This window comes from Triticum urartu, chromosome 5A (assembly GCF_056163025.1).
Source record: "Triticum urartu cultivar PI428250 chromosome 5A, HENAU_Tu73, whole genome shotgun sequence".
NCBI lineage: Eukaryota > Viridiplantae > Streptophyta > Magnoliopsida > Poales > Poaceae > Triticum > Triticum urartu.
The window spans coordinates 371,540,423-371,567,684 of NC_141877.1; the positions used below are offsets into that span (position 1 = coordinate 371,540,423).

General features: G+C 46.3%; 2 protein-coding genes across 4 annotated transcripts; one reads left to right on the forward strand and one right to left on the reverse strand.

Moving 5' to 3' along the window:
• Positions 1-2,136: 2,136 nt before the first annotated feature.
• Positions 2,137-3,865, reverse strand: LOC147971425 (uncharacterized). The gene is made up of 2 exons (XM_087522775.1): positions 2,402-3,865; positions 2,137-2,174 (listed from the first exon to the last, which is right to left on the reverse strand). The coding sequence occupies exons 1-2, from the start codon at positions 3,786-3,788 to the stop codon at positions 2,137-2,139; spliced, it is 1,425 nt and encodes a 474-aa protein (XP_087378901.1). The 5' UTR covers positions 3,789-3,865.
• Positions 3,866-4,206: 341 nt separating this feature from the next.
• Positions 4,207-10,365, forward strand: LOC125508979 (uncharacterized). Of its 3 annotated transcripts, none has more exons than XR_007283896.2 (12): positions 4,207-5,087; positions 5,175-5,335; positions 5,611-5,671; positions 5,746-5,811; positions 5,904-5,989; positions 6,511-6,568; positions 6,775-6,987; positions 7,200-7,265; positions 7,561-7,640; positions 7,715-7,833; positions 7,911-8,034; positions 9,905-10,365. XR_007283896.2 is itself a non-coding variant. In XM_087526080.1 (12 exons), exons 1-10 carry the CDS (start codon positions 4,314-4,316, stop codon positions 7,827-7,829), a joined length of 1,680 nt encoding a protein of 559 aa, XP_087382206.1. In that variant the 5' UTR covers positions 4,207-4,313; the 3' UTR covers positions 7,830-7,833; positions 7,991-8,034; positions 9,905-10,365. The 3 variants fall into 3 exon arrangements, 2 of the variants coding, with proteins under 2 accessions (XP_087382206.1, XP_048529759.2); XM_087526080.1 differs by having other exon boundaries at positions 7,991-8,034; XM_048673802.2 differs by lacking the exon at positions 7,911-8,034 and having other exon boundaries at positions 4,208-5,087.
• Positions 10,366-27,262: the final 16,897 nt, after the last annotated feature.

A 27,262-nucleotide genomic window follows, 5' to 3' on the forward strand; every position in this document is an offset into this window, starting at 1 on the left:
ATGCCCAAGAAGTGATGGAGAGGACCCATGTCTGTCATGGCAAACTCGCGATGAAGCGAGTTGATGATCGACCAGAGGAAGGTGGGAGTGCTGGCAGTGAGAATGATATCATCGACGTAGAGAAGAAGATATGCAGTGGCTGGTCCGCGGTGTATGGAGAAAAGTGATGAATCGGCCTTGGAGGCGTGGAACCCAAGAGAGAGCAGGAAGGAGGTGAACCGAGCAAACCAAGCACGGGGCGCCTGCTTCAACCCGTAGAGCGACCGGTTGAGACGACACACGTCCCCAGGTCGCGTGGAGTCGACGAAGCCGGCAGGCTGCGTGTTGTACACCGTCTCGGCGAGATGCCCGTGGAGGAAGGCATTCTTGACGTCGAGCTGGTGAATAGGCCACGAGCTGCCGATGGCGAGGCTGAGGACGACTCGAATCGTGGCTGGCTTGACCACGGGACTAAACATCTCCCCGTAGTCCATGCCAGCCTGCTGTGTGAAGCCGCGGAGCACCCACCGTGCCTTGTACCGTGCCAGCGAGCCATCCGGATGGAACTTGTGGTGAAAGATCCATTTGCCGCTCACCATGTTCGCACCTGCAGGTCGGGAAACCAACGACCAAGTGTCATTCCGCAACAATGCATTATATTCTTCTAGCATGGCATTGGCTCAGTTCGGATCCTTAAGCGCTGCGCGGTAGGACGGGGGAATCGGGCTAATGGCGGTAGAACTAGAGAGAGCGAACTTGGGGTTGGGCAAGACAAAGCCGGATTTGCCCCGAGTGCGCATGGTGTGTTGGTTCTGTGGCGGAGCGACGGGTACGGCGCGAGGCGGAAGCGGGCGCTGCGGTGGCGAGGAGGAAGGCATAGGGGCAGAGGAGGATGGAGAGATGCTGCCTGCCGGTGCAGAGGCGGGTGGAGAGCTGGGCCCTGCTGCATGCGGTGGGTGGGAACGCGGGGGAGGGTGCTGCATGGCATGGTGGGGAGGCTGCATGGCGGGGAGTGGGCGCTGCATGGCGGGATGGCTCCGGATTGGCCTGCATGGCTGGTTGCGGCGCGCGGGCCACGTGCGGGGAAGAGGGCACTGGCCGGTTGGGTGGAGCGGATCTGGTGGGGGCCGCGTACGAGGTAGGTGGGAGTGTGGGATGGGCGAGGATGGGCGGGGATCCAGTGCAGTAGGTGTCGCTGGGGTTGGCTGTGAGGCAGTCTCAGCGAAGGGAAATCTACTCTCGTCAAAAGTGACATGCCGGGAGAGATAAACGCGACGGGAGCGAAGGTCCATGCAGCGGTACCCCTTGTGCTCAAGGGGGTAACCAAGGAGGACGCATGGTGTGGACCGGGCATCGAGCTTGTGGGGCGCAAGGTGTGTGAGATTGGGAAAACAGAGGCAACCAAATACACGAAGGTGGTCGTAGGTGGGGTGGCTGCCGTGGAGGAGGTAGTAGGGCGTGTTGTTGTTCACGGCGGACGAGGGGCGCCGGTTGATGAGGTGATTTGCGGTGTGGAGGGCCTCAACCCAATACTCGGGTGGCATATGGGCATGGATGAGCAAGGTGCGCAGAACGTCGTTGGTGGTGCGGAGAAGGCGTTTGGCTTTGCCGTTCTGGGGAGATGTATATGGGCAGGAGAGTCGGAAGATGACACCGTGGCGAGAGAAGTGGTCGCGGAGGGGGAAGGAGAGAAACTCGCCGCCATTATCACACTGCACACAGTTAACAGAGAGGTTATATTGAGTGTGAACGTAGGAGAAGAAGCGTAGTAGGGTGGGCGCGGTGTCGGATTTTTGGCGGAGGGGAAACACCCAAGAGTAATGAGTAAAATCATCAAGCACAACAAGATAGTATTGAAAACCGGAAAATCTACACACGGGTGAGGTCCACAAATCACAATGAATAATTTGGAAAGGAGCAGTGGTTTGCGAAGTAGAAGAAGAAAATAGTAATCGTGGTTGTTTGCCTATGTGACAAGATTCACACACCGAAGAACCTTGCACCTTATTACATGAATCTAAAAGGTTGTTTGCTAAAAAGGAAAGGGAAGCACGACTGGGATGGCCTAGCCGCAAGTGCCATATGTCGCCGGAGCTCGAAACAGAGAGAGCCGTGGAGCCGCCATTATGTGGAAGGAATGGATATAGGTCGCCGGAGCTACTGGACCTCATGATAACCTTCCCCGTTGCCATGTCCTTCATAGAGAAGCCAAAGGGGTCAAAAGAGACAATACACCAATTATCGATAGTAAAGCGCCGAACTGAAATAAGATTCTTAATTATGGAGGGAGAGACTAGTATGTGATTAAGGTTGAATGGCGGGAGAGAGGTAGAGCCGGTAGCAACTACAGGAATCGACGAACCATTGCCAACAGTAATACTAGAAGGATAATGCACTGAGGAGGAAAGATTGGTGAGGTTACCGGAGGAGTTGGCAACGTGGGAGCTGGCGCCTGTATCCATGAACCACTCACCGTTGGAAGGCGGCGGCTGCAACTGGAGGTTGGCGAAGTGCGTCGACAGGGCTTGCTGCTGATCCCAGGTTGGTGCAGAGGGAGGCGGACCGACAGCCACGGGGTAGGCCTGGTGGTGAGCAACGGGACGTGGCCCGAGCACGCCGGCCGCGTTGGCCGGAGCCCACGGTGCACGCCACTGCTGTGGCATCGGAGCCGGCGAGCCCCACGGGGCGAAATAGCCCAGCCAGGGCTGCTGCCCGCCGGCGCCGCGCCCGGTGCTGGAGCTCGACGAGGCGCCTGGGGAGCCGCGGCCACAGCCGCGACCACGGCCGCGCCCGCCGCGCTGACGGTCGCCGGAGGGGCTCCCAGTGGCGGGCCCCTTGCCCTTGTCCTGCGGCGACGGGGGAGGCTGGCGATCCGCGGACGACGAGCCGCCGGAGGAGCCGCCGGCGTGGCCGATGGTGAGGGCGGATGCCCCGACGGCGCGCTCCTGCTCGGTGAGGCCGATCTCCTCGAGGAGCAGGCGCGAACGAGCCTGCACGAACGTGGGGAAGGGCTGTTGCATGGGAAGGAGCGTAGCCATGACGTGGAACCGCCGGCTCAGGCCGCGGACGAGCTGCAGCGTGAGGGAGCGGTCCGTGACCGGCTCGCCCACGTCGGCCATGGCGTTGGCCAGCTGTTGGAGACGGCGGCAGTACTGGGCCACCGTCATGTCCCCTTGCAGTGTCGCACGGAACTCGGCGCCGATGTGGATGGCGCGGCCGGCGACGTTGTCGCGGAAGAAGACCTCCAGCTGGGTCCAGAGGTGGTACGCCGTGCTCTCCGGCGACTGGATCACGTCGTAGAGTTCAGCGGATATAGTGGCGTATATCCAAAGAACGATCGTGATGTCGTCGTTGCGCCAAACCGGATCCTCATGGAGTGGGTCGGCCTCCTCGAGCACATGCTCCTCGACGTGGTACTTGCAGAGGACGAACCAGAAGAGATGGCGCCACTTCGAGTAGTTGTTGTCGTCCAGACTCAGCTTGAAGGGGATGAGAGACCCGATGTTAATATGATGCATCGAAGGAGCGGGGATCGTGGGCACCTGGATGGGAGGAGGAGGAGCAATGGCGAGGGTGTCGGCGTGGGGGCGCACGGCGCGGAGGGGAGGCACCGCCGGAATGGCACCAGGGCAGCGGAGAAGCCGGGCGTTGGGGGAGGCGGGCACCGGCGCGACACGAGGAGGCGGCGCAGGGTTGGCGTCGGCGGCCGGTGCAGCCGGCTGGGGGCCGGGGGCGACGGGAGGGAGGATGAAGGGCGCGTCGGCGTCCCCGAAGGAGCGAGTGCGGCGGAGCGGACGTCGGAAGCTCATGGTGGAAGCGTGGAGAGGAACGAGCGACGTCTGATACCAAGTTAGACGAGTGAACTGTGTCTATATTTATTCATCATACACAGAGTGTTTAAATACATGTGGAGAGGTACACCCGATAAGATTAGTTACAACAATATCGTGAGACAAGGAGGGGATCACGACGTGGATGGAGTCGTGGGCGCGCATGCATGCGTGGGCGCAGTCCCTCCCGAGCGATCCGTGCGCGTGGGCGCCGTCCTTCCCGAGCGCTCTGGGCGAGGCCGTTCTCCTCCTGACAACCGAGGCCCAGTGGCAGATGTGTTTACAGTCCGAGTGATTTCGCTATTGCGGTCTTATTTTTTTAAGGCGCCCCACAAGAAAGTAACCAGGCCTGGTATTATTCCTGCCCGGCCTGGCCCGGCCCGGAACTTCGCGATCCCATCTGACTTTCTTTGTCGCTCCATTCGTGGTCACCACCACCACCACACCCGTTTCCCCGGAAACCCCACAGAACCCTGCAACCACCTCCGCGCGCCGCCGCTCGCCATGGCTGCCGCCGCCGCCAGGGCAGGCGGCCGCCCGTGGCGCGTGATCCCGCGGCCGGTCATGGAGACCGTCCTCCACAACCACGCCCTCCACCCGCGCGTGCCGCAGCCGCTGCTCCTCCACGGCCCCCGGGGCGTCGGCAAGTCCACGCTCCTCCTCAACCGCCTCCTCCCTCAGTGGTCCGAGCCCCCGCACTACGCCGCCTTCGTCGACTTCCTCCACCCCTCCCCCAGTTCCCCTGCTCATGCGCCCTGGTCTCTCCTCGCCGACACGCCCCCCTCCCTGCCCTCTCTCCGCCTCCGGCTCGAGTCCGCGCTGGAGGAACTCACCCGCGCCGCAGTACTCCGAGGTGCCGTCGGTTCCAAGGACGTGCTCGCCGCGCTCTCGCGGTCCCACGGCCTCCACACCGTGCTCTCTCGCCTCGCGGGCCCTGCCTCCCGGCGCGGCCAGGGCACTAACTCGGTTCCGGTGCTCTGGGCAAGGGCTGTCCTAGCTGCAACCTCCTCGGCCCGTGGTGACGACCCCACCTTCCGCATTGGCGAGGGGGAGGCAACGAACTGCTCCATGGAGGAGAGGGCGTACATGCAGGAGGCCATGGCGGCGCTGCGTGTGGCCAAGGAAGTTCTCGGGATGCAAGAGGGATGGAGGAAGGAGGCGGTGCGGGAGATGAATAGGACAGGCCGGTTCTCCCGTCCACTGGCCAATTCGGCCACAGACTGGCCATGCCTCTTGCTGGATGTGTTGTCAGGCGCAGCCGAGGAGGATTTTTTCCAGGTATAATTTTGTGTGACTTCAGTTGGTGCGAGGGTTCATGAGAACAATGTGAGGCAGTGTGCCAGTGATGACATTGTTGATGTGCAGCCAAAGCTGGTGCTGAACAACGTTGATGCCCTGAGGAAGGCGACATGCGAGGACGATATAATGGTACCCGCAGCAGTGTACCATGACAGCTTCATTTGGAGGGTGATAGCACTCGGTGCTAATGAACAGTGCTTACCAGTCATCATGTCCACCTCAGATGGGTAAGTGTCTGCCTGTATGTTTCTGCATGCTATGTTTGATGAATGTTGCATTACTTGAATGAACAGAATGCATAGAGACTAAATGAATGCTCAAAGACTTGCAAGTCGCAACAAGATTAAGAAATTTGTATTGCCTTAGCATACGGTTCTGACCTACTTTGTTGGTTTATTGTACTATCCACAATACAGATGCACAATTTATCTGTTGATTCAAATGCTAAGAACAGTCTCCATGTAAATTGATAAAATTAATTTTCCTTTTGAAACCATTGCAGATACTATTCTTCCCAAGCATTCGTCGATTTTGGTTTTCCTAATATCTTCATTTCTCGTGAGGTATGCTTAGTTTACTTTTGGACAGTTGTGCTTTTTCCTCGTTTGCCTAAAGTCATGATTACTTTATACCACAGACGTTTGGTTGGACACCACAAGAAGCTAAGCTGCATATGGTTTCTGAGTTCTTCAGTGAACAGGAGGTAGTAAGATTTTATACTTGCTAATTCCGTTTCTTTTCTCCCTTGTGCAAACTGCGTGCATAATTTCCTTCTGATGTTTATTGAAGTTATAGTGGAAAGTCGTTGATGAGCTTCTTGGACCAAACCCACGACAATTATGTGAGATATATATGCTAAAGCAAAAGGCGAATGGCCCAGAGTAAGTAGCATTACTGCTTTTATCAATTAATTCTATAAACTGTCGCTTACAACGGAAGTGTTCGAAGTCTTTAGTCCTCGAGCCTTATTATTTTCAAAAACAACAGTCCCTCTGTTCTTAAATCCATGTCATTTCAGACATGGGCAATCTCTAACATCCAACTTTGACTGTTACTTCTCATCCCACACAGATATCTTAGTAAGAAACTGATAAACGCTAATATTATAAAATGACGAATCTAATAGTACTAATTTTGCGTGTCAAAACTGAATATTTTCTTTATATATCATCAGTCAAAATTAAAAAAGTGTGATTGCAGACATCATCTATTTCCTCATGTTGGTAGTAATCTTCAGCAGGTTAATAGTTTGCAGTTAAGTCTATTGAGTGGCAGAGTTCCACCATATTTTAAGGATTCCAAACATAGTATGTTAAGAGCATCAACCTCAGTCTGTTTGGCACTGCCATGCGTTCATACTTCATGTTACTGCTATTGTTGTTTAATATCCATTTGATTGCAGGGTTTTGCATGACACAAACATTGAGGAAATTATTGACACATACCTGGCACACTTGCAAGTAAGTAAATGTTTTAATCACAGCTGAGGCACCTACACTGTATGAGATGTCATTCTCCTCATCATGGAAAGCTTTAGTTATTTCTACTTCGCGGATCTGCTCTTTTATTGAAAGTGTGTACTTTTTCATTCAATATCGAAACTAGGAGAAAGCAGCCAATATAAGAGGTAAACGAGCATGACCTTTGTTCCATTTCTGCTCACCAGGTATCTGTTGTGAATCCCGCAATGCAAACAGCATTAAGTATGGTGCAGAAGTTTGCTTCTGATGTACGCGAGGGTAAAGTACCAGAGAACAGATTGTCTTTTGGCGCGCCTTGGAGACATCCACCTCGGGCTGACAATCCTGACATGTGCTATAAGTGGGCAAAGATTCAACTGATGGATTTTGTCCAGTCTTATGTAAACACAGAATTTGGGGTAACTATTACTTTCCTTCTACTACCCAGGCAATTGCATTTCTACAGTAATAAAAATATGGATGTCACATAATAGGGGAAGTGACAAAGTTAGATTGAAATGATAAGATAGTATATCTTCAAAGTTCAAAAGCTCTAGGCGAAGTTCTCATTTTACATCATGTATTTTGTGGATTTCCGGAGTTTTAGAGTTCTTATTTGTGTGTTTTGTAGTTGAATTACCTAGCAGATGATAGCCTGGAAATATTGGATGATCCTGCAGCAGTCGCCATGATGGAGGTATTTCGATCATTTTGCATCAGATACTCAATAGTAGAATCTGTGACAGTTAAACATTTTTAGGTTTGGCCATCGGAATAGAAAACATCAGCAACATCTACAAAGCTAAATTGATATTGCCAGATCTATCATCAAATACAAATATATTTTTATAATGCATACATTTGAATCAACAATTTTAGATGGTCAAAATGCCACCGTGGAAGCCATGTCAATGTCTAAAACTACCTACATTGCAAACTCTGATGGAGTATTGGCCTGATGGTAGGATGCTTATATGTTTGATGTTTGCTAGGTTGGCTTACTTTATCAACAGAGAGATCCATCCTTTGTGCGACCAATCACACGTGGGATTCAGCGTTGTCTTGCTAGATGGTGCGTTCTTGTACTTATGTGTGGTATTGTAAATGTTTTGTTTCTTATGGAACTTTTTTTGTGGTTATGCGAAGGCTTGTTCAGCAGAGACTAGAGTTGACCCTTCAAGAATCAATATCATTCTCATGGCAACGTGTAATTCGTGGGCGAAGCTATCGACACTTGATGAAGGAAGTCGGCTACAAGTAACAAGGTATATAAGAAGTTCCCAAATATCCATTAATTCGTTTGAACTTGAAGTGGGGATCTTACACTTCATTTGTTATACAGTTTATGCCAAAAAAAAACAGGTTAATTTCATAATGTGGAACTGACGTGTGATTTTGATGGACTTATATAATATTCATAAGAACGTTTGAAGCATATATGATTTTGCGATCACTCACATGCACATGTAAGTTTTTTCACCTGTCATAACCATTTGCTATTTTCTGTTCAACCAGTTAGTAACCCAGTATGTGTGGATCATTATAGATTTGAATAATAATTCCGTATGTTCAGCTTTCCTCTAATCGGTTACCTCAATCTGTAGCATTACACCATCTGGTGTGAAAATTCACAGCCGTATATAGTATGCCACATCAAGCATTTTCCATTAAATGAAGCAAAGTGTAATTAGCAAACAACAGTCGTTTCCTTTGAAGAGGACCTCACTTTCAAACCACAAACTCTTGTCAAAGAGAACGACCGTCCCTGTAGTTTGTGTTCCTGTAACCTGGTGATTGTTTGGCCATAATGTTTGCATCCAAATGTGTCCTACCTTGTGCTCACTTGATGTCCTATTTAATTTTATTTATTTGCTAGAAGCTGCTAAATTGTGCTGCATATCAAAAATTTCCCTGCCCTTTTCTTCATCTTCAATAAGCCTCTCTCTAATTCCCTTGCCCTTGAGCATCTCATCATGGCCTCACCTTCCTCATTTTTGTGTTTGTTCAAACCCCAAAACTGAAATCACTAGCTTCTCTTCTCCGTGCATTCCATTTGGCCATCGCCTGCCTGTCGTGGCCTTGAATATTTTCATGCCGTGATTGATTTCCCTCTCTTCTTCTTGCACCTAGGTTGTGTGTGCGTGTGTGTTTCTCTCCAATACTCGGGAAACTCTGTCTGATCCAAATTAAATTGTTTTAGAATCTGTGCCAGTGGATCATTTTTAGGTTTAGCCTTCCATCGTTTAATATATGTACAATTATTTCTATACCAGGCAACATATTTTTGTAGAAACTAATAGTCTAAGTGTCACCTTGGACTTGGATACATGTCAGAATCCAAAAAACTTACATTTGGGATCATAGGGAGTTCTACTTTAATTAGATTGCATCTGCTGCCAAATGCGTGATCATAGGGATCATAAGTTTGCAGCGTTAATTTGCCAATGCCGTCCAAGTGTGATGTCGACGATGAAGCCAATTTTTAGGCCCATCATTTCAACTAGCTCCGTAGATCCTTAAGTTTGGAAGCTTGTGGTGTTCCAATCAGAATGTGGTCCTGCTAAGCCAATGGAGAGCATCCAACTGTAAGTATAAGTTTGTGCCGATTTAGCATTCTCACGCTGTTCGCTTTCTACTCAGCTTGATAGGCAGATACAGTAAGGAACATTTGAATACATTGGATGGGGATCCAACGATATTAGACATTTCAAGTAGGAAATTGGGCTTTGATGTCTTCATGGATCAGTAGTATGGTGCAGAGTTAGGAATGCCTTTTCTTTCTCGAATGTGAATATTTGGAAGAAGACAGTGGTTCAGCTTCATCAACGAGTATTAACATCCCACTAGTGTTTTTTTCTTCTAATATCCTCATTTGCATGCCACATACTATTCTCTAACGATTGATGTTTCATTCAGTACTACCTAGTTGCATATTCCACAAACGAAATGGTGGAGGGTGCGTTTGGTTTGAGTCTTTGAGCCCAAGTTTGACATATCAAAATTTTGTTTGCCCATGGGTTGGCTTATGCTGGCAAGAACAAATGCACTAGAGGCAAAAGGAGCATTGGCATGTTTAAAGTTTGGCATCCATCCAAAGTTCCAAAGAAAGACCAATTTTTTGGGCATGACTGAAAAATTGGTAGGGTATATGTTGGCCACAATTAAACATACCCAAATTGTCTGTAGACAAAACATAATAACCATTGTGTGCTCTTAAAAGAGAAATAAAAGTGCATTCGTTTGCATACTTCAGCTCTTGTCCTGGAAATTTGCATATCATTAGAGCGATACTTTGTTGCTCAGGCTGTTCAACCTTTCCTGCCGTTTGTTTTTCAGGACAGCTGAGGAATTTTGCAGGTCGCCGGAGGTGGACATCTATTTTAACTAGGAGATCAATCATAGTGGCACTGTGGTTCTTTTAGGTTTATATTCATACATCGTTTTGGATGAAGATTGCCGGCTTTCCATGTCACGAACTGGGAATCTCGCCCAAGTGGGACCGGAAGTCGACACGAAACCCGCTCTGTCTTGGACGTACGATGGCAATAGCAAAAGATAGCACTATTGCAATTTTTGGGGGGCATGTTTCTGTAACTAAATATATGATCGAATTCTGCACCAGTTCATGATCTGACTTGCTCATACGCGCATGATACTACTTTCACTCATAGCGTAGTGGAGTAGAATGAGCATGTGCGCTGTGTCGTGTCATGTGGAACTGGCTGGTCTGCTGAATGTATGTTTGTTACAGTAATTCTTTCGGAATAAGAGGGCGGCCCTTGACTTGATTCCCAACAGATTAATTTAATGATGGAATGAGAGGGGGCCCTTTGTTGGCACTAGAGCTTTTGAGGGGATTATAAGGGATAATACCCACAGGGATTGGGTGAAACCCCTACTCCACCCAATCCCATCAAATCCTCATTTATCCCCAATCCACTAGGGAGGGGTAGTGTATTGAGTATTCAGAAAAATACATTAGAGTTAGGGGAATTCTAGGGAAAAGTGGGGATAAAATCGGCCAATACATTAGAGTTTGGGGAATTCTAGGGAAAAGTGGGGATAAAATCAGCCAATTGCACTAGAACCAAACGGGCTTTTATGGATAGGAGGGGTTTGAGTTTTTTTTAACACAGTAGAGGCGCAAGCCCTCATACATACGCGCATATACTCACCTTTATAAACGCGCACATGCACATCCTATCTGAGCACCTTGAAGACACTGAGCCGACGTATTATAATACTTGAACCTTGATAGGGCTGGGGATACCAACTGTCCCTCTTAACCAATCAATCACAGGTTGGTTCGCGGAGGGAATTTAAGTTTGACCAGGGTAATCCTTACCAATCCCTAAAAAAATTTACATTACTAAAGAAATATACGCTCTTACATTTCTTTACAAAGAGAGTATCAAACAAGGCCTGAGGGTGTGAACCAATTCATTCCCGATTTGTTGAACCATCTGTTTAGTGCTTGGCTTTTCGAAAAGTTTTCTTGTTACTTGGGAAAAAAACTGGTGTTAGAGCATCTCCAACAGGGGCACAAACAAAAGTTTCGCACGCTAAAATAGTTTTAGCGCGCTACTGTAGCATTTTTAGCGCGCCGGAGTCAACATTGGTTTACCAGATGTCCAAAAACGTGCGCAAAAAAAACACCAGTGCAAATTATGAAGCGCGCGCAATCCGGTGCCCCAAATTTACAGCTTCTGATGGCATTTTTTAGCACGTGCCCAATTTTTTTTTTGCACGTGCACTATTTTACAGCTTTTGCTGGAGCTGTCTAGCGCCCAAAAAAATGCGAATTTTAGTGCGTGAAGCAGTTTTTGTGTACATGTTGAAGATGCTCTTAAGAGGGCAAATGTTTGCTAGCTAGGTCGTGTCTTTCAATAATCAGTGCCCAACTTTGGAGGCAATTATTTTAAACACACAACTTCATAGGGATAATTAATCACTTTTATAGGTGAAAGATCGTGGATGTCGCCTAGAGGGGGGGGTGAATAGGCGCTTTAAAATAATTATGGTTTAGGCTTGAACAAATACGGAATAAACCAAGCGGTTAATTTGTCAAACACAAAACCTACAACAACTAGGCTCACCTATGTGCACCAACAACTTATACTAAGCAAGATAAACAACTATGTGATAGCAAGATGTATGACAAGAAACAATACGGCTATCACAAAGTAAAGTGCATAAGTAAAGGGCTCGGGTAAGAGATAACCGAGGCACGCGAAGACGACGATGTATCCCGAAGTTCACACCCTTGCGGATGCTAATCTCCGTTTGGAGCGGTGTGGAGGCACAATGCTCCCCAAGAAGCCACTAGGGCCACCGTAATCTCCTCACGCCCTCGCACAATGCAAGATGCTGTGATTCCACTAAAGGACCCTTGAGGGCGGTCACCGAACCCGTACAAATGGCAACCCTTGGGGGCGGTCACCGAACCCGTACACTTTGGCAACCCTTGGGGGCGGTCACCGGTACCCGTCAAATTGCTCGGGGCGATCTCCACAACCTAATTGGAGACCCCGACGCTTGCCCGGAGCTTTACACCACAATGATTGAGCTCCGAACAACACCAACCGTCTAGGGTGCCAAGGAACCCAAGAGGAACAAGCTCTAGGGTGCCCAAACACCCAAGAGTAATAAGCTTCTCAAACTTCACTTCCACGTATCACCGTGGAGAACTCAAACCGATGCACCAAATGCAATGGCAAGGGCACACAGAGTGCCCAATTCCTTCTCTCTCAAATCCCACCGAAGCAACTAATGCTAGGGAGGAAAATGAGAGGAAGAACAAGAAGAAGAACACCAAGAACTCCAAGATCTAGATCCAAGGGGTTCCCCTCACATAGAGGAGAAAGTGATTGGTGGAAATGTGGATCTAGATCTCCTCTCTCTTTTCCCTAAAAAACTAGCAAGAATCCATGGAGGGATTGAGAGTTAGCAAGCTCGAAGAAGGTCAACAATGGGGGAAGAACACGAGCTCAAAGGATAAGGTTCATTGGGGAAGAAGGCCTGCTTTTATAGGTGGGGAAAAATCCAACCGTTATGCTCACAGCCCGCACAGAGCGGTACTACCGCTTCAAGGAGCGGTACTACCGCTACGGCGGTAATACCTCTTTGAAAAACAACAGCGAGGAGGCAAAAGGCCAGTATAACCGCCGGAGCGGTACTACCGCTCGTCCTCACGGTACTACCGCTCGACCTCACGGTACTACCGCAGATGGTAGCGGTACTACTGCTTGCAAGCGGTACTAAAAAAATACATCCGGACCTACCACCGCAAGACTTGGGACGAGTTTTTGGTCCGGAGCGGTACTACCGTTGTAGGAGCCGCGGTAGTACCGCTCTGGAGCGGTAGTAAAAAATTACATCCGCTCCAACTTGCGGTTGTACCGCTGCAGCCTTTTCAGAACACCAAAACTGCCACAACTTTTGCAAACGGACTCCGAATTCGATGAAACTAAGTTTGTTGGAAAGCTAGCGACAAGGGCTAACACAATATTCAAAGAAATATCAATAAGAAGCAAATGAGAAAAAGCCCATAAGAAAATGGTGAGAACCCTTCCTCGGAAAAGATCGGTAAAACCTCCAACACCGAAAACATCATAGAAGATGCATGCGAACTCCGTTTTGGATGAACTCAAGTTTGTCATCAAGATGACCATAAGCTCTAAGACTCACGAAGAGAATCAAACAAGAACCAAGAAAGATGATGCAAGGATGAAATGGTTTGAGCTCTCTACTAACAATACGATCAAGCTACCAACTTGAGAGCCCCCCTTGATGGTACGGCAAACGATCCTATAACCCGGTCTCCAAACTACCACCATGAGACCGGTAAAATAGAAAACCTATCAAGGGAAAACCTTTGCCTTGCACATGGTCCACTTGAGCTAGATGATGACGATCTTGACTCCCTCAAGTTGGACCACCTTTCTTGATTGCGTTGGCTCGATGAAGACTAGATGATTGCTCCCCCATAGTCCACTATGGGTGAGCCACTCTTCGGCACATCTTCACAAATCCATTGTCACCACAATGGACGGCAAGCTTCAAGCACTTGATCTCTTCGCGATGATCCACTTGAACTTGCACACGACAATCTTGATGACGATCACCACTTGATGTCATCCTCTCCATGGGTTGAGTGATATCTTCCTCTTGACGCAAGCCCATGAACACGTACCTAACCCCACGCAGAACTCTCACATAGACCATGGGTTAGTACACAAAGCACAATGGACAATGCTTACGAAACCATGGGATCACTTGATCCCTCTCGGTACATCTTCTACGCTTTGTGAGTTGATCAACTTGATTCACTCTTGACTTAGTCTTGATCAACCTTGAATCTTTCCAACTCTCTTCATTTGGATGATGTCTTGAAGGTAAACATGAATGATCACACAATCTTCTTCTTCAAGACATGCTTGCAATAAGCTCAACTCTCACATGACCAAGCTTTGGATAATTCCTTAATAGCACCTTGGTCAACACAAACTCTCCTTGAAACCAACACATGTACTCCAAGAAAAGCCTATGGACAAAACCTTCAAATATAACTCAAGGCAACCATTAGTCCATAGAGATTGTCATCAATTACCAAAACCAAACATGGGGGCACCGCATGTTCTTTCAATCTCCCCCATTTTGGTAATTGATGACAATCACTTTCAAGAGAGTTTATACAAGGAATTATGCATCACCATGCACTGCAACAACCAATAATGCATGCGAATGAGATGCAAAAGCTAAGGAAACATAAACCAAAGCTTCTCCACAAAACTCTCTGAAACTTCTCCCCCATTGGCATCGATTGCAAAAATGGGTGAAAAGCTTAGAGGGCCAATATAGATTGTGGTCCTCCATAAAATGTGTATTTCTCAACAAGAGAGTGGAATGCAATACACACATCCAACGGTAAATACTTGGAGGAAGACAAACTATATTGAGGCCCAAAGATTGCAAAAGGAAGATATGCCACAAAGACATAACAAAGAGAGAAACAAGCAATCAAGCAATCAAAAGATATCTATTGAAGCAAGCTATCAAAAGATACCAATTGAACCAACTAGGCCAATGATCCTATGAGCCACATGAATAAAGGATATTATGATAAGAGCAAAGAAGTGTTCTAAGGAAACTAGAGTAGCTCCCCATGATTTGTGCACGCATAAGAATTTTTGTATTTGGATACAAAGTGCACAAAATAGGATCATAGCTCCCCCAAAATCAACAGAAATTTACAACAAGTGCAAGTGAGCATATAGGAAACAAAGCCTAGTACTTGCAACAAACACATGGTTGAGCAACAAGTAAAAGAGGCAACTTAAGAATGGGCTCAACCAAAATGATGTGTGTGAGTCAAGGCAATGCACTTGAGAAGACTAATGTAGCATTAAGCATCAATAAAGTATTGAAAGAATGAGGCACACGGTGAAAGCCTATCATTTCCACATACAACTAGCAAATGGGTTCACAAGCTAACTAATAAGCATATAAAGAACCTATGCTTGTGATAACCCGTGGTGAAGATAGAAGATGAAAGCCTCATCAAGACGAGGGATACCAATTAAGATGAAAAAGCCTCGTAGAGATAAGCATGAGGAAAATAATCTTCACCACACAAGAGTGCATCAAGATGCAATGAGATACGATATGCACTCAAGGCAAAAGCTTTCACGCAGCCACCAAAGAAATAACATAAGAAAGACAAGGTGGACGTGAAAGAAAGGATATCATCTAGAGATGTAATTTCTCTCAAGTGTATATGGTTCTAGGTAGACGAGATCATGATGATATATATCTACAAAGAAGGATGTACACCCGAAATAGTTACAACATGAAGGAACAAGATATCCAAGAGGAAGTCATACATATACCAGTAAGATATTTGCTTGGAAGCATAGCACATGGCTAGATATGGTCTTATAGTATATAAATGAATTCCTACCACACACCCATCAAAGACATCACAACTAGCAACATGAGATCATTGTTGAGATGCTTTGAGAAAGGAAACAAGGTATCACAAGATGGAATAAATATCATGCCAAGATGCAACCTACACAAGGTTGAATGCAAGAAAGGAATGCATGAATAGATACTTGTTACCGAGATATCATTGGAAGGATGTAGAAGAAACCAATTGAAGGTAGTAGATAGTTCATTGATCATCCTAGCTTGAGTCCAATAGGCACATGGTGACACCACCTTCCTTGTGAGTGAGCCGAGCATCCAATGCATCTCCAATTGTTCCTAGAACAACAACACAAAAAAATGGTACCCAAACTCATTGGGACCAAAGAGTTAGAGAACCAACAATACATAGGACAAACTCCACATAAATATGTGCATATAGATATGAAAATGAGCTTCATGCACATCTCATCCAATTTGAGACTTGGTGGAGTTCCCTATATATTGGGTCAAAGAAAGAAAGCATGCCAAAGAAACTACATGAAGTTAATATGCATGCTCAAGACTTTCAAGAACCGATACCAAATGACAAAGAAAAAAAACAAGTGAAGAAAAGATACCAAATGAATAACTCATCACTTGGAGGACATCCAAAATAGATACATCGAGGAATGAGATATCCGATGATACACACTAAATAAAAGATATCAAACCCCCAAAAGAGAGGATGGTTCCAAACAAACCAAGCTCTCTACAAAGTTTCATGATAGCACAAAGTACCAAAAAGAAACGACTTGCCTTCCACCGACACACACTTGAAAAGGATCACAAGATGAGTGTTTTATAGAAAATAGGATAGCTCCCCCAAGACTAGTGCATTATAGAGAAATTGCATTTGAATACAAAATGCATGATGTGGGATCACCACTTTCACTATATCTAGAAAACACTAGACAAGATCAAGAAATAAACAAGATCCACAAGTGGTATGGAAGACAAAGGGAGTTGATACAATCCTTGGCAAGAGAAAAGGCAAATAAAAAGCAAAAGCCAATGTAAATATGATCAATAAATTCTACCACAAAAGTGAGTACCAATTGTCAAAAGACAAGAAGTAAATGGAAATAATTCCCGGTGGTAGATAGCAAGGATATCCGACATCATCTTCACACCAACCAAAAAGGAAATTGCAACTTGTAGAGCTAACATGCCACCTAGGAACAAGATAATTTACAATATCAACTCTAGATGACAATATCTCAAATGTACACATTTTCTAGGCTAGTAATATACACATAGCATATTACTCCCCCATAATGTGATACCAATTAAAGATAGACAAGAGGCAATTAAAGGATCCAACAAGAGATAATTAATGGACTACTTAGAATTTGAATTTCACATGAGAAGACATACCACATAGCGACTAGATAATCTTGTAATATCAATACTAGATGGTATTCCTCATGTACACACATTTGTAGGATTGTGAGGTGCACAAAGCACATCACTCCCCCACAATGGGATATTCCATTAATCTCTCACAAGAGCCAACTAAGATATGACCAAGATGCACAAAGGCTCAACGAACGACACACATGTACATGATGTGCAAACCAACACACACATACTTGATTGCTCAAGATAATCAAGTTGGAAGCACAACATATACAAACACATGCAAGAACGAAACCAAACATGCAAAGGGGCAAGTAACTATCAATGTAGACACTTTAAGCACGAGTTACCGCAAGGAGGAACATTGGATATAAGATAGAAACTTGATAATCCGAATGACTTGGCTTGAGACAATAAGAATGATGAAGTCCCCTTAATTCTTCATAATGTAGCCAAGTCTCCAATGACCTCCAATATCACCTATTGATCAAGTTTGAGCTTGTTGGTCCCCAACCAAGTTGGGTCCTAAGAGGTTAGTCACAATAGGCTTGGCTACCCAAATGGTTCTTTTCTTGACACCACTTTGAGCACCAACAAATTTGGCAAACACATTGCCAACATTATCCTTCCCAAGAGAATAGATATCATCAATAATAATTGGGTTGGATAAGTTACCACTAGTGCATGAAGAGGCGAGGTGACCTTTCTCGCGACATAGGTAGCAACGTCTACTCTTCACTTTCTTCTCACTTGATTTCTCAACTTGAGAAGCATAAGCTTGAGTCTTCTTGGGAAGAGGCTTTTCTTCAACTTGAGGTTGAGCATGAGAATGAACTTGTGGCCGCTTCCCTTGTTGCTTGTCACTAATGGGTTTCTTCTTCAATGGGCAAGATCTAACATGATGCCCTTCAATTTTGCACTTGAAGCAAATAATCTTGGCCGAATTCTTGACTTATTCTTGGCCCTTCTTCTTGATCATCTTGGACTTCTTCTTATTGGAGTTGAATCCAAGTCCACCTTTGTCATTAGGGGATTTTTGCACACTCAAGATATTGTTGAGTGTGGATTTCCCTTCATGACTCTTTTCCAAGTCTTTCTTCAAAGAAGTGACTTGGGCCTTGAGCTCTTTGATTTCCTCTACATGGTTAGTCTCAACACAAGTACTAGAGGAAGTATAAGATTCATCGTTAGAGCAACAAGGAAAGGAAAGCAATTCATCACAAGATGTACCAATGTTATGCATGGATGAATCGCGAGGACTAGCACAAGGCAATATAGCATTTTGAATAAAAGTAGTGCTAGTATCCACATGAGGCTCACTAGATGTTACCTTAGCAAGAATGGCCTCATGAGCTAACTTTAGCACATTATGGGATACTAGAAGATCATCATGAGAGCTTGTGAGCTTTACATGATTTTCTTCCAACATCCCATAATTGCTAGATAGCAACTCAAGTTGAGCCCTTAGCTCAACATTCTCCTTCAAAATGGATGCTTCACAAGAGATAGAGTTAGTAGCACAAGCATCATCATTAAAAACAAGAGGAGAGGACACCTTGGAAAGCTCTTTTGAATACGAAGCTTTAAGTTGAGCATGAGACTCGGTGAGTTTGATGAGCTCACTCTTAATGACCCTTGAGCCATTTTCGAGGTGCTCAAAGTCCTCAAGGAGTTTAGCATGTGCAACTTCAAGCTCCTCATTTTTAATTTCAAAATCATTGGCCACCTCAAGAGCTCTATCACGAGATTCCCTCACTCTAGATAATTCTAGAGCAAAAGTTTCCTCAAGAGATTCCTTGGTGGTTTGTTCAAGTTCGAGAGCTTGGGAGAGGTCCGCGATCTCATTAGCGTAATCACGCTCATGACCTTCCATTTTATCAATGGTGACCTCATGCTCCTCAAGACGAGATTCCAACTCATCAATATATTTCTTGCCCTCAATGGCAATGGACATGATTTCCATGAAGTTGGAACGAGCAATTTTATTTTTATTAAGATCTTTAAAAACCATTTCCCCCTTAATTTTTAAGGAGGCAACATTATCATTCTCTTCATCATTATCCTTATCATCATTAGCATCAACATCATCATCAAGAGACATGGGTTTCAAAGTAGGAGATACCTTTGAAGCCTTAGCCATAAGGCAAAAAGCAATAGATGATGATGTAGGATCCCTTGAAGCACCATTTAAAACCACATCTTGTTCCATGGAGTGTTGGGTTTTCTCTACATTGTTAGCACCACAACTCGAGGAAATACAAGCATTTTTATCATGGCAACAAGATATAGCAAGCATATCATCATGAGATTTAGTCAAACAATTTCTACAATATATGCACGGACTATGAACACAAGCATGTGAAACATGTATGGTGCTCGAAGTGTTAAAGTCCAAAGAAGAAGCATTGCAATAAGATAGTGATGGAGGATCATCCACAATAAGCATACTATCATCATTGCAATGACCAACACTACTCACCATATCATTACCTTGTGTCAAACCACATGTAGGTGAAGTAGAAGAAGTTGAGAAGACTATACGGCCGGATGTGGAGGGAGAACAATCATCCCCACAAAACTTGGACACACCATATTTATCTTGATGCTTTGTCCACAACTCATGAGCATCCCGGAACGACATGAGTTGAAATATAACTACATTGCTCAAAGCATCGAAAAGCACATTAGAAGCTTGAGCATTGAGATAAGAGTTTCTCTCATCCTCTAAAGATAATCTTTGGGGATCCTTTGGAGGAGAAAAACCCATATCTACAATTCGCTCTAAATTTGGGTCCATGACCCTCAAGAGATTAAGCATGCGAATTACCCAAACATCAAAATTTGTGCCATCAAAACTAAGAGTGTCAGAGAATCCTAATCCTCTAGTTGACATCTTTACTCTCTAGGCGGTTAAGCCTAACAAAGAGAGACGAGGCTCTGATACCAACTGAAAGATCGTGGATGTCGCCTAGAGGGGGGGGTGAATAGGCGCTTTAAAATAATTATGGTTTAGGCTTGAACAAATGCGGAATAAACCAAGCGGTTAATTTGTCAAACACAAAACCTACAACAACTAGGCTCACCTATGTGCACCAACAACTTATACTAAGCAAGATAAACAACTATGTGATAGCAAGATGTATGACAAGAAACAATACGGCTATCACAAAGTAAAGTGCATAAGTAAAGGGCTCGGGTAAGAGATAACCGAGGCACGCGGAGACGACGATGTATCCCGAAGTTCACACCCTTGCGGATGCTAATCTCCATTTGGAGCGGTGTGGAGGCACAATGCTCCCCAAGAAGCCACTAGGGCCACCGTAATCTCCTCACGCCCTCGCACAATGCAAGATGCTGTGATTCCACTAAAGGACCCTTGAGGGCGGTCACCGAACCTGTACAAATGGCAACCCTTGGGGGCGGTCACCGAACCCGTACACTTTGGCAACCCTTGGGGGCGGTCACCGGTACCCGTCAAATTGCTCGGGGCGATCTCCACAACCTAATTGGAGACCCCGACGCTTGCCCGGAGCTTTACACCACAATGATTGAGCTCCGAACAACACCAACCGTCTAGGGTGCCAAGGCACCCAAGAGGAACAAGCTCTAGGGTGCCCAAACACCCAAGAGTAATAAGCTTCTCAAACTTCACTTCCACGTATCACCATGGAGAACTCAAACCGATGCACCAAATGCAATGGCAAGGGCACACAGAGTGCCCAATTCCTTCTCTCTCAAATCCCACCGAAGCAACTAATGCTAGGGAGGAAAATGAGAGGAAGAACAAGAAGGAGAACACCAAGAACTCCAAGATCTAGATCCAAGGGGTTCCCCTCACATAGAGGAGAAAGTGATTGGTGGAAATGTGGATCTAGATCTCCTCTCTCTTTTCCCTAAAAAACTAGCAAGAATCCATGGAGGGATTGAGAGTTAGCAAGCTCGAAGAAGGTCAACAATGGGGGAAGAACACGAGCTCAAAGGATAAGGTTCATTGGGGAAGAAGGCCTGCTTTTATAGGTGGGGAAAAATCCAACCGTTATGCTCACAGCCCGCATAGAGCGGTACTACCGCTCCAAGGAGCGTACTACCTCTAGGGCGGTAATACCCCTTTGAAAAACAACAGCGAGGAGGCAAAAGGCCAGTAGAACCGCCGGAGCGGTACTACCGCTCGTCCTCACGGTACTACCGCTCGACCTCACGGTACTACCGCAGATGGTAGCGGTACTACTGCTTGCGAGCGATACTAAAAAAATACATCCGGGCCTACCACCGCAAGACTTGGGACGAGTTTTTGGTCTGGAGCGGTACTACCGCTGTAGGAGCCGCGGTAGTACCGCTCTGGAGCGGTAGTAAAAAATTACATCCGCTCCAATTCGCGGTAGTACCGCTGCAGCCTTTTCAGAACATCAAAACTGCCACAACTTTTGCAAACGGACTCCGAATTCGATGAAACCAAGTTTGTTGGAAAGCTAGCGACAAGGGCTAACACAATATTCAAAGAAATATCAATAAGAAGCAAATGAGAAAAAGCCCATAATAAAATGGTGAGAACCCTTCCTCAGAAAAGACCGGTAAAACCTCCAACACCGAAAACATCATAGAAGATGCATGCGAACTCCGTTTTCGATGAACTCAAGCTTGTCATCAAGATGACCATAAGCTCTAAGACTCATGAAGAGAAGCAAACAAGAACCAAGAAATATGATGCAAGGATGCAATGGTTTGAGCTCTCTACTAACAATACGATCAAGCTACCAACTTGAGAGCCCCCCTTGATAGTACGGCAAACGATCCTATAACCCGGTCTCCAAACTACCACCATGAGACCGGTAAAATAGAAAACCTATCAAGGGCAAACCTTTGCCTTGCACACGGTCCACTTGAGCTAGATGATGACGATCTTGACTCCCTCAAGTTGGACCACCTTTCTTGATTGCGTTGGCTCGAAGAAGACTAGATGATTGCTCCCCCATAGTCCACTATGGGTGAGCCACTCTTCGACACATCTTCACAAGTCCATTGTCACCACAATGGACGGCAAGCTTCAAGCACTTGATCTCTTCGCGATGATCCACTTGAACTTGCACACGACAATCTTGATGACGATCACCACTTGATGTCATCCTCTCCATGGGTTGAGTGATATCTTCCTCTTGACGCAAGCCCATGAACACGTACCTAACCCCACGCAGAACTCTCACATAGACCATGGGTTAGTACACAAAGCACAATGGACAATGCTTACGAAACCATGGGATCACTTGATCCCTCTCGGTACATCTTCTACGCTTTGTGAGTTGATCAACTTGATTCACTCTTGACTTAGTCTTGATCAACCTTGAATCTTTCCAACTCTCTTCATTTGGATGATGTCTTGAAGGTAAACATGAATGATCACACAATCTTCTTCTTCAAGACATGCTTGCAATAAGCTCAACTCTCACATGACCAAGCTTTGGATAATTCCTTAATAGCACCTTGGTCAACACAAACTCTCCTTGAAACCAACACATGTACTCCAAGAAAAGCCTATGGACAAAACCTTCAAATATAACTCAAGGCAACCATTAGTCCATAGAGATTGTCATCAATTACCAAAACCAAACATGGGGGGACCACATGTTCTTTCAACAGGGTTCCATTTTCTTTCTCAGAGCATCTTTTGATCTATGAAAGATAGTTTTTTTAACTGTATGAAAGCTTGCTTAGCTTGCCGAGTTAGGTCTTAGAGCATCTTCAACAGGACCTCTCACTTACCACCTATATGATCGGGCCTAAAAACAACCATCCAACTAGACACCTACAAAATCAGTTCATATGTTTGCGCTGTTCTGGTATTCCTCAAACTCAACCCATATTTGGGACGAATTTGAGACCGCCCTGATACATCTGCCCAGTCGGATTTGATGACCGGACCCACCCAAATCCCTCTAAATTGACCGGATCAGCCAAATTGATCGCTCTCCTTTTCCCGTGTCCACGTCGTTGCCCTCCTCCGCCTTTGCTTTTGTGTCTGCATCATCGGTCTCCTTTGTCCTATCCATCGACGTCTGCTTTGCGGTCCACCCGAGCTATAGAGGATGGGTCCGCGGAGTGCATCGGAGACCCTACCATCGTGAACAAGACAGAGACCATCGTTTGGAGGGAGAGGCGCGCCGACAACGTGCCTGCGGGAAGGCTGGGAAGGAGGTTGATGAGAAAGCGAAGAATGATACCGTCCAGGTGGAATTGGCCTATGTATGAATTGTTGGATCTTATACTGACTTGTGTTGAATTATGCTTTCTTTTAGTTTGTGTTGAAATGATGAATTGTTGAATTACTAGGTTAGTTGTGTGCTATGTGATCTACGTCTATGTGTTTGCATAAAAGTGAGGTTTGAATATGAGGTGTGTGGTTCCTCGGGCGGGGGCAGGCCAACGTTGTCCATGGACGTTTATGAAGGGGAACGTGCTACGCCGCAAAATCTTAGCGTATGAACATGCCCATGATCACTATGGAGTTTTGCAGGTAACGATGTTCTCATCAACAATCATCACAACAGAAGACAAAAAATAGTTGGTGATGCTCACCAATTCCCACAGCTAGGTTATACTCTCAGCCGCGAGAATTTTCTCCGGAATGATCCAACTGATCTTGTGTTGAAGGAGATGACACTTCCGAGGTATCCACGCGTACCGAACTAGCAATATCGTAACACTTTGTGGAACCAACACGAATAACCGGTGAACGAAATAGAAGGAGAATTAGCCCAGCAGCGATCCGATCTAGAATAGTTCTAAACTAGAGAAGGAGGGGCACAGAAGCAAGGGGGTAGCCGTGGGAGGCTTTGATGTGTATCCTGGTGCGCCCCTGTCCACCTATATATAGGTGGCTGGGAGGCTTAGGTCGACTAACCCTTGTAGTCCATCCTCCTTGCGCCGGACAATCCTAGTCCAACTAGGACTCCCTTCCGACTTGCCTTACTCCCAAATATAAGGTAGCTGCCGCCTTGGGCCCCTATGGGCTGCCTTGCACCCATGGCAACGGGGAGCTCCCCTAGGAACCTTCTGTATTGTTTAGAAAGCTTTCGTCACCTTTCTGAACATATCGGGATCTTTTAGGACGCTCCCGGATATTACCGTTACATTCTTGGGGACTTCCGTGAACACTTCCGGGATGATCTGTAACACTTTAGAAGCCCTTTGTCTCATTCCCTAATCTCATAGCACTTTTTCGTACTGCTAGTCGTTAAGCATGTGACCTTGCAAGTTTGAGAATATGTAGACATGTTTGGAACAATGTCTAGTACTCTAATCAATAATTATTAGCAGGATCTGGACACCCATAATAATTTTCACATATCAACGAAGATCATTACCGAGCGAACCTTATGTTATTGTATACAATTCCCTTTGCCTCGCAATACGTTACAACTGAAGGAAATATGCCCTAGAGGCAATAATAAAGTTATTATTTATTTCCTTATTTCATGATAAATGTTTATTATTCATGCTAGAATTGTATTAACCAGAAACATAATACATGTGTGAATACATAGACAAACAGAGTGTCACTAGTATGCCTCTACTTGACTAGCTCATTGATCAAAGATGGTTAAGTTTCCTAACCATAGACATGAGTTGTCATTTGATTAATGGGATCACATCATTAGGAGAATGATGTGATTTACTTGACCCATTCTGTTAGCTTAGCACTTGATCATTTAGTTTGTTGCTATTGCTTTCTTCATGACTTATACATGTTCCTATGACTATGAGATTATGCAACTCCCGTTTACCGGAGGAACACTTTGTGTGCCATCAAACGTCACAACGTAACTGGGTGATTATAAAGGTGCTCTACAGGTGTCTCCAAAGGTACTTGTTGGGTTGGCGTATTTCGAGATTAGGATTTGTCACTCCGATTGTCGGAGAGGTATCTCTGGGCCCACTCGGTAATGCACATCACTATAAGCCTTGCAAGCATTGCAACTAATGAGTTAGCTGCGGGATGATGTATTACGGAATGAGTAAAGAGACTTGCCGGTAACGAGATTGAACTAGGTATTGAGATACCGACGATCGAATCTCGGGCAAGTAACATACCGATGACAAAGGGAACAACGTATGTTGTTATGCGGTCTGACCGATAAAGATCTTCTTAGAATATGTAGGAGCCAATATGGGCATCCAGGTCCCGCTATTGGTTATTGACCAGAGAGGTGTCTCGGTCATGTCTACATAGTTCTCGAACCCGTAGGGTCCGCACGCTTAACGTTCGTTGACGATATAATACTATATGAGTTATGTATGTTGATGACCGAATGTTGTTCGGAGTCCGGGATGTGATCACGGACATGACGAGGAACTCCGGAATGGTCCGGAGATAAAGTTTGATATATGGGGTAGTGGTGTTTGATCTCCGGAAGGGTTCCGGAATTCACCGGAAGGGGTTCCGGATGTTTCCCAAAATATTTGGGCACGAGAACACTTTATCTGGGCCAAAGGGGAAAGCTCACGAGGCTTTTGGAAAGTGCAAAAGAAAGTTTTGCGGAGACCAGAGGCTAGCAAAACCAGCGTCTAGCCCTGGAGTCCGAGAAGGACTCTTGCCTTTCGGGTGAAACCGACTTTGAGGAGGCTTTTACTCCAAGTTTCGACCCCAGGGCTCAACATATAAATAGAGGGGTAGGGCTAGCACCAAAGACACATCAAGAAATACCAAGCCGTGTGCCGGCAACCCCGTCCCCTCTAGTTTATCCTCCGTCATAGTTTTCGTAGTGCTTAGGCGAAGCCCTGCGGAGATTGTTCTTCACCAACACCGTCACCACGCCGTCGTGCTGCCGGAACTCATCTACTACTTCGCCCCTCTTGCTGGATCGAGAAGGCGAGGACGTCACCAAGCCGAACGTGTGCAGAACTCGGAGGTGCCGTGCTTTCGGTACTTGGATCGGTCGGACGTGAAGACGTACGACTACATCAACCGTGTTGATATAACGCTTCCGCGAACGGTCTACGAGGGTACGTAGACAACACTATCCCCTCTCGTTGCTATGCATCACCATGATGTTGCGTGTGCGTAGGAATTTTTTTGAAATTACTACGTTCCCCAACAACAACTCTAGGGGAGATTTTTACGGTATTCCCGTGATCAATACCTTGATCATTATGCCTAGTTATTTTCGTTACTGATTTGTACTCTTTTCTCATTTTTCGTATTCCGATACCCCTGTTAAGTAACACCTTAGTCACTATGTCTAGTGAGACTATGTTGGACACCATAATACCGGATGGGCACAGAGTGTATCTCTCCATCTTCAAAAGGGTAAATCTTAGATTTGAACTATATTGTGTCGTGAGTCATGATATGTCTCGAATGTATATATAATTCTGGTTCATGGTACATTATTATCAGTTACATACACTATAAACATAATTTTTTATTGAACGAACATATTAATTTATACCTAGTGCGAGTTCCTGTTTTTGTATTTCAGAAAATCACCACAAAAAATGTCAAAAAAAAATCAAACAAAAATATGTCTGAAAGTTTCATGACGGAAATGGACCGCCAAGACTTCATCCCCGTGGGCTCCATAGGGTGTAGGCGCCTTCTTGAGGTGCCCACCTTACATGACTCCTACACACTATGGGACCCACTTCTGGCGATAGAGAGTCTTGATAGCACCACCATTTCGGTCTTTGCGTCGTCAATTTCATGGCTGACGATGGATCTGCGATGCTGGCGAGGGTGGCCAGGGGTGTGGCGGGGTAGGGTTTTCCATTCCAACGATCATTGGTCAGTGGACGGCCGGCGGGGTTTGGTTAAAAAGCTGAGGGCGGGCTGGAAGCAGCGCAACTTAACCTTATTTTTTATGAGAATGACCGCGTCTAGAGAAAGGTTTTAGGGGAAAAATATATTTATGGAAGTAATAAACTTTATAAGATTACAAGAGATCTGCTAGTAGATGATGCTTAGGGCATCTCCAGCCGCGCCCCCAAAAAGGCCCCCAGACGTCTTTTCGTTCGCCGGCGCCAAAAAATCGGCCCAGTCGCGCCCCCAAGAGTCCAGTTTTCGGCGGCTCAGGCCGAAATTGACGCCGGCGGACCCAACCCGAACCCGGCGCGCTGGGTCGCTCGGGGGCGCTGGGCGAATCGTTTTTGGCGCGAAGAGCCGCGGGCCCGCCGCGTCAGCGACTCTACCCTCTTCTCGCCCCTTCGTCGTCCTCATCGCCTCGTTTCCCGCGGCGAATCAATGCCAAAGCTGCCGCGCGCTGCCGCGCCGGTCAGCCTCCATTGATGCCTCACGGGCGGCGCAGTGAAGGCTGGGCGGCGCGTCCCTCGGCCGCCACGCAATCACGCCACGCGTAACACGCCGGCCAAGCCTACCACGCG

Coding starts and splice junctions, on each gene's coding strand:
- LOC147971425 (XM_087522775.1), bottom strand. CDS start 3,788: ATGAGCTTCCGACGTCCGCTCCGCCGCACTCGCTCCTTCGGGGACGCC. Junction 2,175..2,401: donor CCACGTTGCCAACTCCTCCG/GTAACCTCACCA, acceptor TTCTCTATGAAG/GACATGGCAACGGGGAAGGT.
- LOC125508979 (XM_087526080.1), top strand. CDS start 4,314: ATGGCTGCCGCCGCCGCCAGGGCAGGCGGCCGCCCGTGGCGCGTGATC. Junction 5,336..5,610: donor ATCATGTCCACCTCAGATGG/GTAAGTGTCTGC, acceptor AAACCATTGCAG/ATACTATTCTTCCCAAGCAT. Junction 7,641..7,714: donor CAGCGTTGTCTTGCTAGATG/GTGCGTTCTTGT, acceptor GGTTATGCGAAG/GCTTGTTCAGCAGAGACTAG.